The sequence below is a fragment of the Pseudorca crassidens genome, chromosome 1 (genome assembly GCF_039906515.1).
Source record: "Pseudorca crassidens isolate mPseCra1 chromosome 1, mPseCra1.hap1, whole genome shotgun sequence".
Taxonomy (NCBI): Eukaryota; Metazoa; Chordata; class Mammalia; order Artiodactyla; family Delphinidae; genus Pseudorca; species Pseudorca crassidens.
The window spans coordinates 132561911-132581891 of NC_090296.1; the positions used below are offsets into that span (position 1 = coordinate 132561911).

At 36.3% G+C, this 19981-nt stretch overlaps 1 protein-coding gene across 8 annotated transcripts in view; it reads right to left on the minus strand.

Annotated features, from left to right (window-relative positions):
• LRRC28 (leucine rich repeat containing 28) overlaps positions 1–19981 on the minus strand; it is a 183756-nt gene that overhangs the window by 154665 nt on the left and 9110 nt on the right. For 7 of the 8 annotated variants that reach the window (XM_067756069.1, XM_067756037.1, XM_067756006.1 and 4 more), the window contains exon 3: positions 9659–9699. The exons of the other annotated variant lie outside the window; for it this stretch is intronic. In XM_067756069.1, the coding sequence (XP_067612170.1) occupies positions 9659–9699 (41 nt within the window). The remainder of the gene's footprint in view (positions 1–9658; positions 9700–19981) is intronic. 8 annotated transcript variants of the gene reach the window in all.

Below are 19981 nucleotides of genomic sequence, written 5' to 3' on the forward strand. Positions count from 1 at the left end.
ATGCAAACTATAAAGACACAAACCCAAGAAGCTCAATGAATGTCAAGGATAAAGAAAAAGAAAACCACAACAAAGTACATCAAAATCAAATCCCTGAAAACCAATAGAAGAATCAGACATTCTTCAAAGTAGCCCAAGGAAAAAAGACACATTACATACTGAGGAAGAAATATAGGAATGTCAGCAGATGTCTCTTCAGAAAGTATGCAAGCCAGAAGACAATAAACACCGTGAAAATGTTGAAAGAAAAAAAGTAACTGACAACCAAGAACTCTAATTCCAGAAGGCAAAACATACACATTTCAGAACTATGAAGATGAATGTAAAGCAAAACACTATAAACTTTTAGAGAAAAAAAGCAGGAGAAAATCTTCAGGGTCTAGGACTAGACAAAGTTCTTAAATTTGACACTAAAAACATGATACATAAAAGCAAAAATTGACAAAGTGGACCTCATCAAAATGTAAAACTTCTGCTCTACAAAAGAACATGAAAATAGAAGTTATACAGAGGGAGAAAATATTTGTAAACAACCTATACAACCAAGGACTGTTTTCTAGAATATGTAAAGAACTCTTAAAACTCTTACAACTAAAGAAAAATATCCAAATAGAAAATGAGCAATAGACATGAACAGACATTTCACTGAAGAAAAGATAAAGATCACAAGTACTTGAAAAGATGTTAAATTAATGTTATAAGCCATTAGAGAAATACAAATTAAAACCATAATTAGATAAAACCACACATCTATCTGAATGACAAAAATTTAAAGTAATGACAACAAAATAATGCAGGTGAGATGTGGAGAAACTGAAACAATCACACATTGCCGGGGGAGAATGTAAAATGGTACAGCCAACCTGGGAAATTATTTGGCAGTTTTTAATGAAACTACAAATGCAGATCAAAAGTGGCAGAATAAAGACCTCCAAAAATTCTCTTTATTTGTAAAATCAACAATAATACTGGCAATAATTATCAGAAGCTACATGTACAGAACTCTGGAAATTAACCAAAGACTTGCAGTAATACAGGGAGGGTTTATGTAAGAAAAATGGCAAAAATCTCAGTAAGAAGACTAAGCTGTGAATTTTGGGGTATTTTTACTTGCCCCAGTCCTATACCCTACTCTCCACCTCTGCAGAAGCCTGGAAAATCACTTTGCTTTTCACTTCAATTGCAGTAGCCTGGCTAGTACCTAAAGGGGCAGAACCAAGTTGGAGTTCGTTTCCAGAGAACTGTCATTTGACTGTCTCATGGATCTCTGAAAGACCCCACTTGCAAGGCTGTTTTTAACTTGATCTGACTAGAAGCTTGCCCGGTACAAAAACCCTTTCTCCAATTGAGATAAATTACAGGCAATTGTTTAACTTCGCTGGTGCCTGAGGCACTAGATAACAGCTGGAGCAAACAATAGACAACCAAAAACCTTAAATGAAAACGTTGGGGAGTTCCTTCCAGAGAACTTTGAAAAACTCTGACATATTTCTAGAAATCTAGGTCACATGCATGCCTGGAGCTGCACATATGCTCAGGAAAGACCCGAGAAGACCCTAAGCTCTCACCTCTGCTGGACTTGAAGTTCTACATAAGAAGTGAAGTCTAAGGCAAAGTTGTCAAGTGCCTAGATGAGAGGGGAAAGCATGCCACAATACATATACAGAGACCCTCAGCAAGGACTGGGAGACTTAGCAGATTCAGGTAGTTAAGGAAATCTCTGCTTGATCATTAGCTGACCACTAAGGTAACTGAGCACAAGAACAACACAAAGATGTCTTGTCTCATCACTTCTGTTCAACATTCTATGTTCTAGCCAGGGCAACTAAGCAAGAAAAAGAAATAAAAGGCATACAGATCAGAAAAGAAGAAATACAACTCTTTACTGGTAGATGACTTGATCTTATATATAGAAAACCCCAAGGAATTCAACAACAAAAAAGAGCTAATGAATGAAGTTGGCAAGGTTGGAGGATATAATATCAATATACAAAAATCAACTGTATTTTTATATACTAGGTACTGAACAATTCTAAAGTGAAATTAAGAATATAGTTTTTGGGCTTCCCTGGTGGCGCAGTGGTTGAGAGTCCACCTGCCAATGCAGGGGACACAGGTTCGTGCCCCAGTCTGGGAAGATCCCACATGCCGCGGAGCGGCTGGGCCCGTGAGCCATGGCCGCTGAGTCTGCGTGTCTGGAGCCTGTGCTCTGCAACGGGAGAGGCCACAACAGTGAGAGGCCCGTGGGGGAAAAAAAAAAAAAGAAGAATATAGTTCTATGTACAATAGCATCAAAAAGAAAAAATCTAAGAGAAGAAATTCAGCATTTTTACGCTGAAAAGTGTTCAATGTTCAAATTTTAAAACTGTTGAAGGAAACTGAAGACCTAAATAAATAGAAAGAGATCCCACATTCAAAAATTAGAAGACATAATACTGTTAAGATGGCAATAATCCACAAACTGATCTAAAGATTCAGTGTAGTCGTTATCAACAATCACATTTGGCGTTTTTTTTTTTTTTTTGCATGAATTGACAAGTGGATCTTAAAATTCACATGGAAATGCAAGGGATTTAGAATAGCTAAAACAATTTTGAAAAATAAGGATAATGTTGGAGGATCCATACTTCTCAATTTCAAAACTCACTACAAAGCTAGAGTAATCAAGTCTGCATGGTACTGGCAAAAAGATAAAACATACAGATCAATGGAACAGAAGTGAAAATCCAGAAACATGCCCATGTGTCTACGGTCAACTGATTTTTAACAAACATGCCAAGACAATTCAATGGGGAAAAGAGTAGCCTTCTCAATAAATGGTGGTGAGATAACTGGTTATCCCATGCAAAAACAGAACATAGACTTCTACATCATATCATACGCAAAATTTAATTCAAAATGGATCAAAGACCTAAATGTAAGAGCTAAAATTATACAACTCAAATAAGAAAAGAGGAATAAATCTTCATGACATTGGATTAGAAAGTTTCTCAGACATGACAACAAAACACAAGCAACCAAATAAAAATTTATCAAGAAAGTGAAAGATAAACCACAGAATGGGAGAAAATATTTGCAAATCATATATATCAGGGGTCCCCAACCCCCAGGTCGCAGACTGGTACTTGTCCGTGCCCTATTAGGAACCAGGCCGCACAGCAGGAGGTAAGCGACAGGCGAGCAAGAGAAGCTTCATCTGCCACTCCCCACTGCTCCCCATCGCTTGCATTACCACCTGAACCACCTGCCCCCACCCCGTCCGTGGAAAAATTGTCTTCCCCAAAACCAGTCCTTGGTGCCAAAAAGGTTGGGGACTGCTGATATATGTGATAAGGGTCTGGTATTCCAAATACATAAAACACTCTTAGATAATAATTTTTAAATGGACAGCAGATTTGAATAGATTTCCCCAAGGAAAATATACAAATGCCCAATAAGCACAGGAAAAGACATCATTAGTCATTAGAAAAATACAAATGAAAACTACAAGATACCAGTTCACACCTATTAGGGAGTTACAAGGAATTGGGGGAGGGGAATGACTATTGATGGGTTTCTTTTGGGGTGATGAAAATGTTCTGGATTAGACAGTGATAATGGTTGCTCAACCTTGTTTATATACCAAAACCACTGAACCATACACTTTAAAAGTGTATGATTAAAATTTTATGGTACGTAAATTATATCTCAGTTTAAAAAATGAAACATGCAATTTCCATGTGACTCAGCAATTACATTCTTAAGCATTTATTGCAGAGAAATGAAAACTTATTCACACACAAAAAAACATGTACATGAATGTTCATAGCAGCTAAAATTTCATAATAGCTAAAAACTGGAAACAACCAATATGTCCTTCAATAAGTGAGTGGATGAACAAACTCCATTACATCCACACTGTGAAATATAACCCAACAACATAAAGGAACTATTGGTACATGCAACAACTTAAATAGATCTCAAGGAAATTATGCTCAATGAAAAAAAAAGCCAGTCCTGAAAGGTTATATACTATATGATTTATATAACATAACAAATTAAAATGACAAAATCATAGAGATGGAGAACAGAGTAGTAGTTGCCAGGGTTTGGGGGACAGGGAGAATGTGATTATAAAAGGGTAGAAAATGATGAAAACTGAATAATATCAGTGGATTGTAGCAATGTCAGTTTCCTGGTGGTGATCTTATACTGTAGTTATACAAGACATGAACACCGGCAGAACCTCAAAGAGTACCCAAGGATGTTTACATATTATTTCTTAAGATTACGTGTGACTACCATTATCTCAAAGTAAAAAGTTTAATTTTTAAAAAAGGAGAAATAAAGACATTTTTCAGGCAAACCAAATCTGAGAGAATATAGGAATTAATATTGAAGACTTTTTTTTCTCATTTTAAAATTTCTTTAATTGACAACTTAAATTCAAAATTATAATAGTGTATTTTGCCAGTTATCAATTTTGTCTCTCAGCTCCAAATCTACCTGCTATGCCATATTGGAGCTGGACCCTGTCAAAATTTCTCCTTTGCCAACTGATCTAATGTTAGGCCTAATGTTATCAAAAGAGGGTACTGGAGTGACTCTGCAAGATGAGAGTAGCAGGAAGGCATTTCCTTTCTGGGTCCAGTCCCCTTTCAATTTTTTATCCAGCACACAGCCAAGGCCCAGTAGTCCTCTTGGACAACCTTAAACTACATTCTCAAAGTGACCATGAAGTCACTTTTGTGGCATCTCAGGCTATTATCCTCAGGCCACACTCTCCCCATCCAACAATGCATTTCTATAAAGAACTTCAGTTGGCCTCAAGCAACTGTCTTCCCACCCTGTGGCTACTTCTGCGTTAGCTCTGCCATGCTCTCAGGCAATTGCCTCCTTCCTACCAGTCAGACTGTTTCTAATAGATCAGCTCTACATTACCAACACCGTCCTGAAACAGTGAGCTGATATTACAGATCTGCTCTGGCCTAACCAGATGGCAAGGTTCTTCACCACCAGAGCACTGTATGTTTTGTGGCAGCCACATCTTATTTGAAGAAGTCTAATCTCAGCCTAGGTTTGGGGCTCTCCTAAGTCTTTAGTTCCTTCATTGTCTACTTTCTCTTGGTCCAGATCTACTTTTTTGTACTTACTAATTAATTATGAATACCATGGAGTCCTCTTTTACCTCTTTTAGTAGTTAATAACATTTTACTAGTTAACAATTCTTTATATTACTTCTCCCTGCTTAAACAGGGGTATGGTTTCTATCTCCTAACTGGACCCTGACTGATATATACATGGTTTATACATACATAGATCTATCTCTCTCACAACACTCACACACATGTAAAACACAGGACAGTAGCACAAAGGATAGGAGCGATGAACTGAAAGTATTGATCTAAGGTTCTTATATTAAATGTGAAGTAGTATATTATGTGAAGGTAGATTATAATAGGTTAAAGAAACATAATATAAACCTTTCAACATTGAAATGAAGTAGAGTTAATAAATCAATAATAGTAAAATTTAATCCTAAATAACACAAAAATAATTTAAAAGAAGAAAAGTAAAGAGGGAAAAAATAACAAAGAACAACTGGGACAAACAGAAGACAAACTGTTAAGTTGGTGAACTTAAATTCAATCATATCAGTAATCATATTAAACATAAACAGTCTAAACACTCCAGTTAAATGAGCCAGATTGTTAGACTGGTCAAAATCAAAGAACCAACTAATGTTGACCTCAAGAAACCCACTTGAGTTATAGAGGCAGAAACAGATTAAAATAAAAGAATGCAAGCTCTAATTCCAGTACAGCAGAATAAACTCCTACTGGACCAATCCTCTGGCAACTAAAACACTGAACAACACACACAGACAAAATGAACCTAAGGCACTGCAAGAGTAAACAAATAAGCCAATTCTGAAGGAGAGTCAAAACTTATAAGAAAGAACGGCACTGGGTGATTCTGGGTTTCATTTAAAAAAAAAAAAAGCATTTAGTCTAAGGAAGGATACAGTTATCACAAAAAATGGCTAAAATTCCAACAGAAAACTGCAGTGTTGCTAGCCTAAAGGAGGACAGAGTTCAGGGCAACCATGGCCCCTGACAAATAAAGGGAGAATATCAGAAAAAAAAATAAAAGCCAGGGAGGGGAAACCCCAAATCCTATGTAAAAACTTTGCCTAAATCAGTGGCTGACTGCAAAACCATTTACATGTGGAAGAAACTACAACTAAAGATAAAAGAACCAGACTGAGATTTCAGCTGCCTTCCAAGAGGCTGTTTACTGCTTGAGTCAAACCAGGTAAATTAATCACTGAAATATTGGGCTGGCCGGAAAGTTCGTTCAGGTTTTTCCATAAGATGTTATGGAAAAACCCAAACAAACTTTCTGGCCAGCCCAATAAAAACATCAACACTCTTTGATGAAATATAACAGATTCCAGTCTCCAAAACATATGTCCTCATTTGTCAGAATATAATCTAAAATTACTCAATATATGAAAACCCAGAAAAATGTCAACAACAACAATGGATAGCAATCTCAAGAAAAGACAGCAACCTCAGGAGACAAATACTTTTAAAGGGCTCAAAGAGGGCTTCCCTGGTGGCGCAGTGGTTGAGAGTCCGCCTGCTGATGCAGGGGACACAGGTTCGTGCCCCAGTCCGGGAGGATCCCACATGCCGCGGAGCGGCTGGGCCCGTGAGCCATGGGCACTGAGCCTGCGCGTCCGGGGCCTGTGCTCCGCAATGGGAGAGGCCACAACAGTGAGAGGCCTGCGTACTGCAAAAAAAAAAAAAAAAAAAGGGGGCTCAAAGAAATAAAAACCGTCAAGTTAGAATTCAACAGCCATTGTATAGATAATTCAGTGTGGAGTCTTATGGTGCAATCTTCTTCATCTTCATGATTGTTTCACCTTTTTGCCTGAAACCCCCAAGAATTTTTCCTTTAGCTTTAAAGTCTGAAAAAACATTTGAAAAAATTTCACGCCCATTACTAACAAAAAAATCTTGAGAAAATAGGAATTAATAGTGTGGTAAGTAGCCCCTAGGATGGTCCCCAATGATCTCTGCTACCTGGCATTCAGGACCTTGTGTAATAGCCTCCCCTTGAGTGTTCATTAGATCTAGTGGCTCCCTTCTAAAGGACAGATATAGTAACAGTGACAGGATGCCACTTCCAAGATTAGGTCAGAAAGAGACTATGGCTCTTGTCTTGTATACCCTTTCTTGCTCTTCTGCTTGCTCACTCTGATGGAAATCAGCTGCCATGTTGTGAGCAACATAACAGAGGCTAAGTGGCAAGGAACTAAAGGAGTTCTCTGCCCAACAGCCAGCTAGGAACTGAGGCCCTCAGTCCAACGAACTGCAAGAAATTGGTTGAATCCTGCCAACAACCACATGAGTGAACACAGAAGAGGATCTTTCTTCAGTTGAGCTTTCAGGTAAGTCAGCAGCCCTGGGCAACAATCTTGATTAGAGACTTGAAAGAGACATTGAAGCAAAGGCACCCAGCTAAGTCAAGCCCAGATTCTGGACCTTCAGAAAATATCAGAGAATAAGTGTTTATTCTTTTAAGCACACCTACATTTTAAGCAAGTACATTTTGGGTAATCTGTTAAGCAGCAATAGATTACTAACACAGATAGATATTTACTGAACACAAAAGAATTGTGTTAACTGTAAAGCCAGCATCTTTCTTAGTGGGGAAAACCTGGAGGTATTCCCACTAAGGTCAGAAAGATGACAAGGATGTCCACTACCTCAAGTACAATTTCACACTGCCCTGGAGAGGGACTAGCCAATGCAATCAGAATAGAGAAGATAATTAAAGATTTGGAAAAGAAGAAATAACACTGTCTGTATTTTCAGACATGAGAGTATACCTGGAAAACTCTGGAGAATCAATGATAAAACTAACTCAAACAATAAAAGATTTCAGGAAGGAGCAAGATATAAAGTTAACATGCAAAAACCCATAGTGCTCCTATATACAAAAAATAGCCAGTTAGAAGATATAACAGATAAGAAAAATCATTTACACAGCAAAAAAAATAAATATTTAGGAACAAACTGTTAGAAATGTTCAAAATCTATATGAAGAAAAATATAAAGCACCTATTAAGGACAGAAAAGTAGACCTAAAAAAATGTTAAGTCATCCTTGTTCTTGGAAATACACACTGAAGTATTTAAGGGTAAAGAACCACAATGTATGTAACTTTTTCTCAAAAGCTTCAGAAAAAAAATAAATACACATATAATATGTATAAAGAGAATGAAAGCAAAAACTTGATAAAGCAAATGGGGTAGAACATCACCAAAGATGTTTAAACTGAACCTAATCCAGAGGAAACAATCAGACAAATCCAGACATCTACTTCAAAAAGATATTTTTTGGGGAAAATTGTGATAATTTAAATACGAACTATATATTAGATGATATTATTGAAATAATATTACTTTTCTTAGGCCTAAAAACAATACAATTACGTGCAAAAACGTCTTTATTCTTAGGAGATATATACTAATGTATTTAGGGGTAAAGTATCATAATGTGTGTGAGAGAGGGAGAGAAGGAAGGCGGAGGGAGAGAGCGAGAGTAAAGAGAGGGTAGGAAAGGCAAAGAGAGAAAGGAAATGTGGCAAAATGTTAAGTGGTTAAATTTAGGTGAAGACTGAACAGTTGATCCTTGAACAACATGGGTCTGAACTACACAAGTCCATTTATACTCTGATTTTTTTTTTCAACAAGTACCTACTACAGTTCTACACCATCTGAGGTTGGGTGAGTCCACAGATGTGGAACTGTGGATATGGAGAGCCGACTATAAAGTTATACTTGGATTTTCAACTATGAGGGAGTGGCACCTCTAACCCCCATGTTGTTCAAGAATCAATTGTATGGATGCTCATTGTACTATGCTTTCAACTTTTTTGTTGGTTTGAAATTTTTTTAAATAAAAGGATGGATAAAAAAGAAAACGACAGAGACTCCCGGCTTATAGAGGAAGGTGTAAAGTTAGCTTTCCCTACTTTACCTCCTGAAAATCATACCAAATAATAAAAGGAACAAGGAAAGGTGATGCAAATTCCTCCTTCAACGGAATTAGACGGGTAGAAAGAAAGGGAAATACAAGATATTGAAATTTCTTATCTTCTTTAGTGAACAGATACTTGAAGTTGATGTACTAAAAAACAAAGGTGTAAACATTATTTAGTATTATGGAGGTAAATCATCAACAGAACTAAAACAAATGTAGGATGTAAGGAAGGGGTCTTTTACTCTATATTTTAAATCTTTTATACCATCAGACTGTTTATATCAGTATCACATGTAGTAGTAGTAACAATAATAATAATAAATATTCCCAATTACATGGAGTATCCAGAAGGATTCTGTGACAAAGATGCTGCCCCCAGAAAAAAATGTATCTTTCATCACCTTCACTACCCTGAAGTAAGATATTTAAAACACAAATTTAAATGGTAAAATACTTTAAAATACTATTGGGTTTAGCAGAACCACAGGTCTACCTACATGAGCACCATGATCATAATACCAAAAAATAATAAATTAATACATTAAAATTGTATTTCCCATTATTTCAAATAACTTAAAATTATGTTCATTCTTGTCTTTTAAAAAAATTTGAATAAGCAGACTCACAGTTCCACAAGGTTTGGAAGCTTCTGAGCAAGGTTTTCTGGCTGAAAATTAAAAACTCAGAATTAAATTTTATTTTTGAAAAATGTATAAACATTTCTAAATAGCTTAAACACAAAGTACTATCTTTTGAAGGGCGGTGAATTTTCAGAAAAGGTGAAAATAATAAATCAGCAGGTCTGGGTTTATACTTACATAGACCATACTACAATTTAAATTTATACATTTGAACAGAAACCAGATCTCATACTCCACAATCATGGAAGAAATGAAAATGTTTTTAACAGACAAAGACAGAGGGAATAACACTATGTGACGTCGGAGCCAGAGATTGGAGTGATGCAGCTGCAAAGTCAAGGAACACCGCTGGCAACCTCCAGAAGCTCAGAGAAAGGAACAGATTCTTCCTCAGAGCCACGAGAAGAAACCAACCCAGCCAACACCTTGATTTTGAACTTCTGCCCTCCAGAACTGTGAGACAATCAATTTCTGTTATTTTAAGTCACATAGCCTGTGTAATTTGTTATAGCAGCCATAAGAAAATAACACCTACCCCCCGCCAAACCAAAATCCCAAATTGCACCTCAGGAGGAAGAAACTAAAATCCCAGGGGGCTGACATCAAAACCTAACCAAACTCAGGATAAAAAGAGTAAGCTGGAGCTCAGGTGGTCTAAGGGAGTGTCACATCTGGCCCAAGTTCTAAGTTCGGAGTAGGAGTGTGATATGGCAGGGATAGGAAACTGGCCATTGGAAGGGAGATGGGTCTAGGTCTCTTACACAGAGTCATAGCTCTGGAAGGACTGGCTATTCCATGAGAAGAATCCTAGAAAAATTCCAGTCGTAGACTGAAAGCAGACTTCTCTCTGCTGGAGGCCCTGGGTAGAAGGAAAAGCCTCCTGTAAGTAACTGAAAGTCAGCCTGCATCTCTCACACATGCACATGTACACAGATACACATAAACACAAAGACAGGAGTTGTTAAAGCTAAAGGAGCACACTGAGTTAGGAGTAATTTTTTTTTATTCTACATTAAAACATACTGTAGAGTTAAACTAAATATCAGTAACAAAGAATCAGGAATGACTTTTTAAAAGAAATTATGTCTAACCTGAGGCTTGAAAGACAAATATAAATTATCAGAGGTTGCCATGGAGCGGGGAGGAGAAAGTTCTGGTTAGCTTTGTAGGCACATGAAGCAACATATGAAAAGACAAAAAGAGAGGTATGTTTGGGAAATCAAAAATATAATTTTTTCTGCTGTAACTCCCCAACAGTACTCATGACAAAAATCTTATATTTTCAAACACTTGTTATAAAAACAATTGTGTCAACAGAAAAACAAAAGTTTGGGGGACTATAAAGTTTTAGATTTGTAACAAATAATTTTTCTGAGAGAAATTTATAAACAGTGATTATCATTAGGAAAAGGACCAGTGTTGCTATTCTCCATCTACTTTTTTATCATCTGAATCTTTAACAATGAGCATGTATGTCTTTTAAATTAAAAAAAATTAAATTTTAAAACGTAGTATTTAAATTGCTACATAATTGAGTAACCAATCATATGATATGCAATTTAGGTTCTAAACACTCAATAAGAGAAATGCCATTAGTTTGGTATTTCTGGGCCATCAGGTATGAAGGTATATGATTTTGCAGAGAATACCAAGGAACAGATCACTAAAGGCTTATATTTTATATTGAGGAAAAACTATTTTTAAAAATCTTGAACACAATGGAAATCCACTAGTTTATTTTAATCAAGGAAATAAAACTATTAATTTCATATAGGTATACTGATGTATTTAAATACTTAGCAACAGTATCCCAAGCTACTTACACATATAATATCCTCGCCCTTTTACAATAAAATAGCACTGAATATGAATACTGTTTATGAAGTCAGTGAAACATTTATTGAGTTCCCACTTTTGATAAAACCACATTTTGTTTTCAAATGCTGAATGCTGTGATTCCCTTTCCCCCATGTTTTGACATCAATTATCTGCAATGAGGTCCTTCATGAATGGTCTTTCCTTGAATGTTGCTCTTGGATCTGTCCAAGTCCCCAAAATGTTTCTTCTAGTACTGGTATCTCGCCTAGTAAGAGGAATATACACTTCCACTTATGGGCATACTTACAAAGCATCCCAGGCAAACTAAAGCACTCTGTGGGTGGTGGAGGGGAGATAAGAGGCTTAATAGTTGTTCCTCTAAAAAGGAAAGGCTTGTCCAGAAAAGAAGTGGTATTAGACCCTCATCTAGTTTGATCTGCTTCAATATCAGTATCATATCTGGCTAACTAAAGGACCCATGGTCATTCTTTCCAGATGCCTACTTGTCTCCATCAGACAGAATCGCAATTTTTCCATGACAAACTAGTTACCTCTTTGAGCTATTTAGCTACACACACAATTAAGCACTGAATAATGTTCCTGCTACCATTAGTGCATCACTATGTCTTTATTAGTAAGTATCCTGAGTTTTAATTTAAAAATAAGCACACCAACCTTGAGAAAACTGCAGTTCATCAGAATACTGGGTTTTAAAAAACCCCAAAAGCCTGGTAAATAATCAGCCTGCTGCAAAGGCTGTGGCTGACACCTACTGGTGTTCTATAATACATTCTCTGCTATATAGTGGCACATTTTAGCAATGTAACTGAATAATATAAGAGAAATATTATACATTTTAATTTTTCTATTTCCATAGTTTATGAAAAGTGGGTAAGAGACTGGACAACTATATGTTAACATCAACATTTTTGTTACTCTGCGGGTAACTAAGCTCTAATGCTGGATTACAGATGCCACACAAACTAGTTTATCTTGATTTATAGGATTTAGTCTATTAAGTTTTAAAATGTTTTTAAATTTTAAAATCCTGATAGACAAAAGTAATAACCTTAGGGCTTCCCTGGTGGCGCAGTGGTTGAGAGTCCGCCTGCCGATGCAGGGGACACGGGTTCGCGCCCCGGTCCGGGAAGATCCCACATGCCGCGGAGTGGCTGGGCCCGTGAGCCATGGCCGCTGAGCCTGCACGTCCGGAGCCTGTGCTCCGTGACGGGAGAGGCCACAACAGTGAGAGGCCTGCGTACCGCAAAAAAAAAAAAAAAAAAAAAAAAAAAGTAATAACCTTAAAGTGCCTTGCAAAACTGTTATTACTAATATTTCCTTCTTTTTCACAATTTTGACATACAGAAGTTTTAATAAACAATCTGTACCCAAATTCCTTGAGTATGAATACTTCCTACTAAACTACTTAAAAATTGTTTTATAAATTAAGACAAAATTCTCTTCATTAAATCTCATACTATCACTTAACTGAACAATTTTTTCTTTATAAATAATGTAAAGGTAAACTTCAGCAAGCACAGTTAGTATAAAATTTACCTCAAATTTTGAATCAATTATGCTTTACCATGTCCTTTTACGGAGAACTTTCAACCCCCTTAAATGGGAATGTTTTAAAATTGCGTATCTTGGAACAAATATCTCAAATATGTTGCAAACACATGTTCAATCCTGTCCTCCTGTAGTGACTGTGCACTACTTACTTTCTTTTCTTCTCCTTCTGGGCAGCTGGTAGGATTACACTTCTCTCTTCAAGCTCGACGTGGCTAAGTGACTTGCTTCGGTCAATGGAATTATGTCAAAGTAGAGGCCTTAGAGAGCTTGAGCACGAAAGGTCCACAGTGACCTTTATCAGCTTTCATCCCTGAGTAAAGATACCATGAACCAAAGTCCCCGAGAGATCTGAGAGAGTAGTGCAGCATGAATAAGAAATCATCGTGCTGTTACAAACCACTAGGATTCAGGGTTCTGCAAAACCTGCCATACAGCCTCTAACAACACATTTTAAAGAAGTCATGAATTAAGTGCATAGTTTTTACAGCAGTTATAAAAAGTAGAATAAAGTCAGACTTCTACCTCACACCATACACAAAAGTTAACTAAAAATTAACTAAAAACGGATCAATGACTTATATCTAAGAGCTAAAACCATAAAACTCATAGAAGAAAACATGGGTAAATCTTCACGATCATGGATTTGGCAATGGATTCATAGATATGAATCCCAAAGCAGGAGCAACAATAGAAAAAATGGATAAACTGGACTTCATCAAAATTTAAAATTTTTGTGCATAAAAGGACATTTCAAGAAAGTGAAAAGGCAATATATAGAAGAAAATATCTGCAAATCATATAACCAATGGGGTCTAGCATTCAGAATATATAAAGAACACTTACAACTCAACCACAAAAAAACAAACAACCCAATTGGAAACAGGCAAAGGATTTGAAAAGACATTCTTTAAAGAAGATATGCAAATGGTCAAAAAGCACACGAAAAGACACCCAAATTCATTAGCATTAGGGAAATGCAAATCAAAGCCACAATGAGGTACCACTTCAAAACCACCAGGATAGCCATAATTTGTTAAAAATGTAAAATAACAACTATTGACAAGGATGTGGAGAAACTGGAACCCTTGTACATTGCTGGCAGTAATGTAAAATGGTTCAGCCACCGTAGAAAACAGTTTGGCTGTTCCTCAAAAAGTTAAACATAGAATTGCCATAAGACTCCATAATTCTACTCCTAAATATATACCCAAAATAATTAAAAACAGGTACTTAAACATGTACATGTACACCCATGCTCATAGCAGCACTGTTCATAATAACCATAAGGTGGGAACAGCCCAAATGTCCATCAATGGATTAACAGATAAACAAATTATAGTATACTCATACAGTGGAATCTAATTAAGTCATAAGAAGGAATGAAGGAATGATACATGCTACCACTTGGATGAACCTTGAGAACATTTTGCTAAGTGAAAAGAAGCCCTACACAAAAGGTGACATACTGAATGATCCCATTTATACGAAATATCCAAAATAGATAAATCCAGGGAGATAGAACACAGATTGCTGGTTGCAGAGCTGGGGTGTGGAGGAGAGTGGGGAGAAACTGCTTAATGGATAAGGGGTTTTCCTTTGGAGTCATGGATATGTTTGGAGCTAGAAAGAGGTGGTGGTTGTGCAACACTGTGAATATACTAAATGTTACTTAATTTTTCACTTTAAAATGGTTAATTTTACATTATGTCAATTTCACCTCAATAAATTATTTTTAATTTTAATAAAGTTAATAAAGTTTTGGTACTGAAGGCAAAAAGTACTTCATTCAAAAACCACCACAACATACTCAACAAGCTTTCTAGTTGGATTAATAATTTGGTGTCACTGCTTCTGGGCAAGCATACAGCAAGGGTTAAATACCATGTGGCTATATGAAAACAACTAAGGTAAACCTCTTTTACTACCAAGAATATTATTTCATTCCTCCTCCAGTATTTCTCCCTCTTTTATATATGCTATAGAGGAGGATCTCTCAGCAGGAAAGTCAGAAGCTCCGGCAGGCTAATGGGAACAGAGAGAAATTAGCAGCACCACTTTTCCTTGTCCACAATAGCAGAAAGGCCCTCCACAGTCCTACTCACCATTTGCTCCCCAATGTCCCTTACCATTTACCCTCTTGTCTCTTGGCTCACTTCCCATTAACTACTCATTTTCCTCTTTTAAAATTTCTCTCCAAATAAACATTAAGCAGACCAAAAAAGCATGAGCCTGTCTTAAACACTTGTCATATTTCCTTGGTGTTTCCGGGAGATAGAAAAACACATCAGATTCTCAATATCTGCATCTACCATCATCAAAATCTCTGATGGTTAAATTCCTTTCTTCTGAAACGAGTGACACAAAGGAATGTTATTAAGTATCATTTTCATTTGAATTATCCTAGAAAGCCTGACACACATTTTGGGAGGAGAGGGATGAGGGGAGGTGCCAGGGAGAGGGAGAAGAGGCAATAAGAAACGTGCTTAAGAGCATTAACAGCTCACTAACCCCTCCTAACAAGGGCTGTGCAATCACTGTTAGGTCAAGGACCACTAGAAGTTACCACTGACATCCTGTTTCCCAGCAAAAATGTAATGACTACACTGGGCAAATAATGAGTAATCTAGTCATAAGCAATACAAAAAGATAATCCCAAACATATGTCAGTGTTTTATGGGAAAGTGCAAATTTTGATTATTTGGATATGAAAGCATAGCATCTTTAGGGTTTTTTGTTTATTTTCTTGGTTCTAAAAGAAAAACAATGAAAAACCATGGCAAATACCCAAATTTCTTGGAATGCATCCATCAAAATAATCACAGATATTTTATGTCCCAAGTTCATTAAAACAAAAATTTCATTGGAAATTCATTGAATACAAGCATTACAAATATTAAAATAAAGCCATTTCAAAAGGGAAGGAAAGGGGAGGAAATTGAGGAAAGGAAAATTTTTCAAAATGTGGACAAGTTCTTTTGTTTCTAAAGTTGTCTTTGAGGTGGCTAAAAAGAATTCTGGGGAAGTTTTTCTTTACAATTCTGTAGCATTAACACAGTGGCAGTTTGACTTTCATGATAAAAATGAGTTGCTACTACCAATTTTAAGGTATTCTTTTTTTTTTCAGTCACTCACACCACTGGTCCAACAGAATTTCTACAATGATGGAAATATTCTCTAGCTACATGACCAATATAGTGGCCACTAGCCACATGTGGCCATTAAGCACTTAAAATGTAGTTACTGTGACTATGGAATTGAATTTTCAGTATTATTTTGTTATATCAATAATTTAAACATTAGTACCACACATAACTAGTAGCTATAATGTTAGTGCAAAATTTATATCATTACACTCACTACCAATTTTTCACTTAAAATCAGCTCTTTTAGACATAAAACATAAAAGAACTACTTAAATAACTGCATGAATGATAAAATTTTTAGATTTTTTTCTTCGAAATGATGAAATATTTGTTTGACATTTATAGAGGCTAAAATTATCACCTTAAAAAATATAAATAAATAAATGTTAAGTATCTGCAAAACACGCCACAACTAGAGAAGCCCACACACCGCAACTAGAGAAGCCTGCACACCACAACGAAAAGATCCCGTGTGCGACAATGAAGATCCCGGGTGCCACAACTAAGACCCAACATAGCCAAATAAATAAATATTTTTTTAAAATTTTCTGTGAAGTATTAATATTAAAAATATTTGTTTAAAAAGGAAAGCTATATAGATATCATAAACAAGGGTTGAAGATTAGATCATCATATGCCCCCTACTTTTTATTTTTAAAAAAACCTATTTAATATGCATTCAGTAAGTATGATTTTATAAATGGAATTTTCAAAGCAACAAAAATAGACACAAAAAAAGAATACTAAACATTTTTTCCATAAGGCCAGATCAACCATTTAAAAATATACCTACCCTTTATAATTCTATATGCGTATAACATAATTGTTTATTTTAGGAGGGAACAGTGTTCCAAGCTCAATGTATGATATTTTAAGCACATTACATACATTTTATCTATTTATCTATCTATCTAGAGAGGGAGAGGGAGACACAGAGACTGATTCGATGGGGCTAACATTTAAAAACTGGTATCTCACTCAGTGCACAGGTACCTCATTTTTAGTATAGTGAATGCTTGAAAATGAACTTAAACTTGTGGAAACATATACAAAGTAATGGCTTCTGAGTCTTCTGCTTGTACACAGAATCCCTCAAGTGGACAAGGATATGGTCTAGTGTTAGATAAAGATCTGTATCCCTGCCCCCTCCTTCTAAACCCTCCCTCTTAATTCCCCAGGCAAAAACTACAAATCACAAAGAGTGGGTTAAATCATGTTCCCCATATTTCTTTAAGAAAGTATAGAATGATGCATGTTGTAAAAGTATTTCTATCAAAACAGTTAGACTCACAGTAAAACTCAGAGGTAAACTTCAAAGAGGTAACTAGGAAAACTCACCTAACATGGAACACCTCATTGCTCCACAGTGGCTAAATGTGGTTAAATTTTAACTACATGGTGCTAGGCTAGAAACAGGTCATCAATAAATACCTGCAGAATTAAAAAAGCAATACTGACTGGACTACAAATTAGAAGACCTGCTTTTTTGCTCTAACTGGCCATAAAAATGACTTTAGACCCATCTACTAACCTCTTCTAAGCTTACTTACCTCAAAAAAGAAAAACTGCCTAAATCATCTATAAAGTTCCATATAGCTTTGAAATTCTATGATTCAACAGAATAAATTATAGGTCAGACATTCATTTTCCAAGCTATTTCAAATAGTTTGTTAAGTATTTGACAAGGAGCTACTGTCAACCAACCAGTAACAATGAGGAAAAGTTACTTAAATCTGAAAATTCAGTAGGAAAAACAGCTTTGATTTATAACAAAACCCACACTTTTCAGACACAGGTATATTACTGAGACGGGGTACATTTGTAATGAATGTTTTGCAGGACTATAAGCATTAAAATATAAACAGAGCATCAGAATGCTTTACCATTTGACATAAGTCGTTTCCACACATTCAATTTAAGAAACAACTAAGATATTTTTATACAGAGCTAACTCAAGAACAGAGTATTCACAGTGATTATGGAGGCCCTACACCCTAGAAGCAATGGAAGCTGCAGGGGTCCGACAGATTAGGGAAAAACAAGAAGCCCTTGTGCTGGAATTCAAAATGAACCAATCAAACAGAAACAAAACCATTCCCTCTCCCTACTTCTTCTGGCACACTTGATTGCATGGTGCTCTTTTTTTTTTTTTTTTACCATCTCTTTAACTTATTGTTTTTCCCTTCAGGGTGTTCTGATGTTCATTTGATCCAGATCCTACTCCTACCAATTTCAAAGTGGGTAGAGCGTGTAGCTGTGTGACTTCTCAGTCATCAACCCCTTTCACCCTCAACCCAGCCACCAGCTGCAAGGAGCATAAACGCAGGCATCACCATCATTGTAAATCAAAACGTTTAGACTCACTGATTAATAAAATTTGAGAGCTGGATAAGATCTTAGTGGCACTAAATTCCAACAATCTTATTTTGATTTTTAATTATAAAAATCATATACTGAAAAGAATATAAAACAAATTTAGTAGTAGGAACTTTCCCTTTTACAATAAACACTTAAATGTAAGGCTCTGTTTATTCCAGCTCCTACCCCCCTTCTTGCGCCCTCCCCTCTTCCACAGCTATAATCACTATTGTTTGATGTATTCTTTTTTTATGCCTTAGTTTATTTGTCTATAAAGTAGGAATAATAGTGCCTACCTCATAGGACTGTCTTGCAGATTAATTAGATTAATACATATAAATCACTTAAAACAGTGCTTGGCACTTAGTAAAGACTCAAACGAAATCTGCTACCAGATTTCAACCCACCCCATACTGATGAACACTTAGGTTTTCACAGTTTTTCATCATATACAATGTTGTGATGAGTATCCTTGTCCACTTGACTATTTTTTCTGTTGGGTAAATTCCTGCAAGTGAAAATGCTGGTTCAAACATATGCACATGTAAAATTCTGCTAGATATGGTCTAACCACCCACCAAAGTAATGAGTCAATTTCTACTCCTTCCAATAGTGTATGAGAGCATCTTCTCCCCATTGTCTTCAACATAGGGCACTGATAATCTTCAACACCACGTATTAAATCTTTTCTAATTACTAGGTAAGGATGATCAATGTTTTATCACTTCTATTGAAAGTTAAACATTTTTTTGTTTTGACTATCTGTATTCTTTTATGATTTGCCTGTTTATATTTGATGGGGGGAGGTCAGGAAAATTTTCTCCTGGGTCAACAGAAAAGAAATAACATCCTCATCCCCCACCTCATCCCCCCACCCCAATTCAGGATTGTGATGGACATACCTCTTCTTCCCTTGAATCTCAGAAGGATATCATTTTTAAGTTCTCTCCTGTTACATAGATTAACTGCTTAATCAGGATCCATCCACTCTTATTGCTCTTAGCCATAAGCCAAACTCCCTTCTTTCACTAAAATTTAGATGCCTCTTTCTTATCCATTCATATTTATAAATAAAATTGTCAACAGGTGAGATGAGAGCTCTATCAGTATTTGGGGAGGTCACTCTTCCACATCCCCAGGAAGGCCTGCTGCCTACTACACTCATTAAGAGAAGCTGGCAGATCCATTAAGTGATTTTGCTTCCAAGTTGAGTTTTTTTCTTTTCCCCTCCAAGTCGCTTGTGGCCTTTTATTTTATAAATGAAGGAACCGAGATCCAAAGAGGTTAAGCACATAGGATCTTGGTCTATTACTTCCTAGTACTAAGTTGTGCTACCAAACAATGAAACACTCTCTTGCTGGGACTGCAGAACTCAAATGCTTCCACTGCTAATTCCTGCTTCCATGTTTCATTCCTT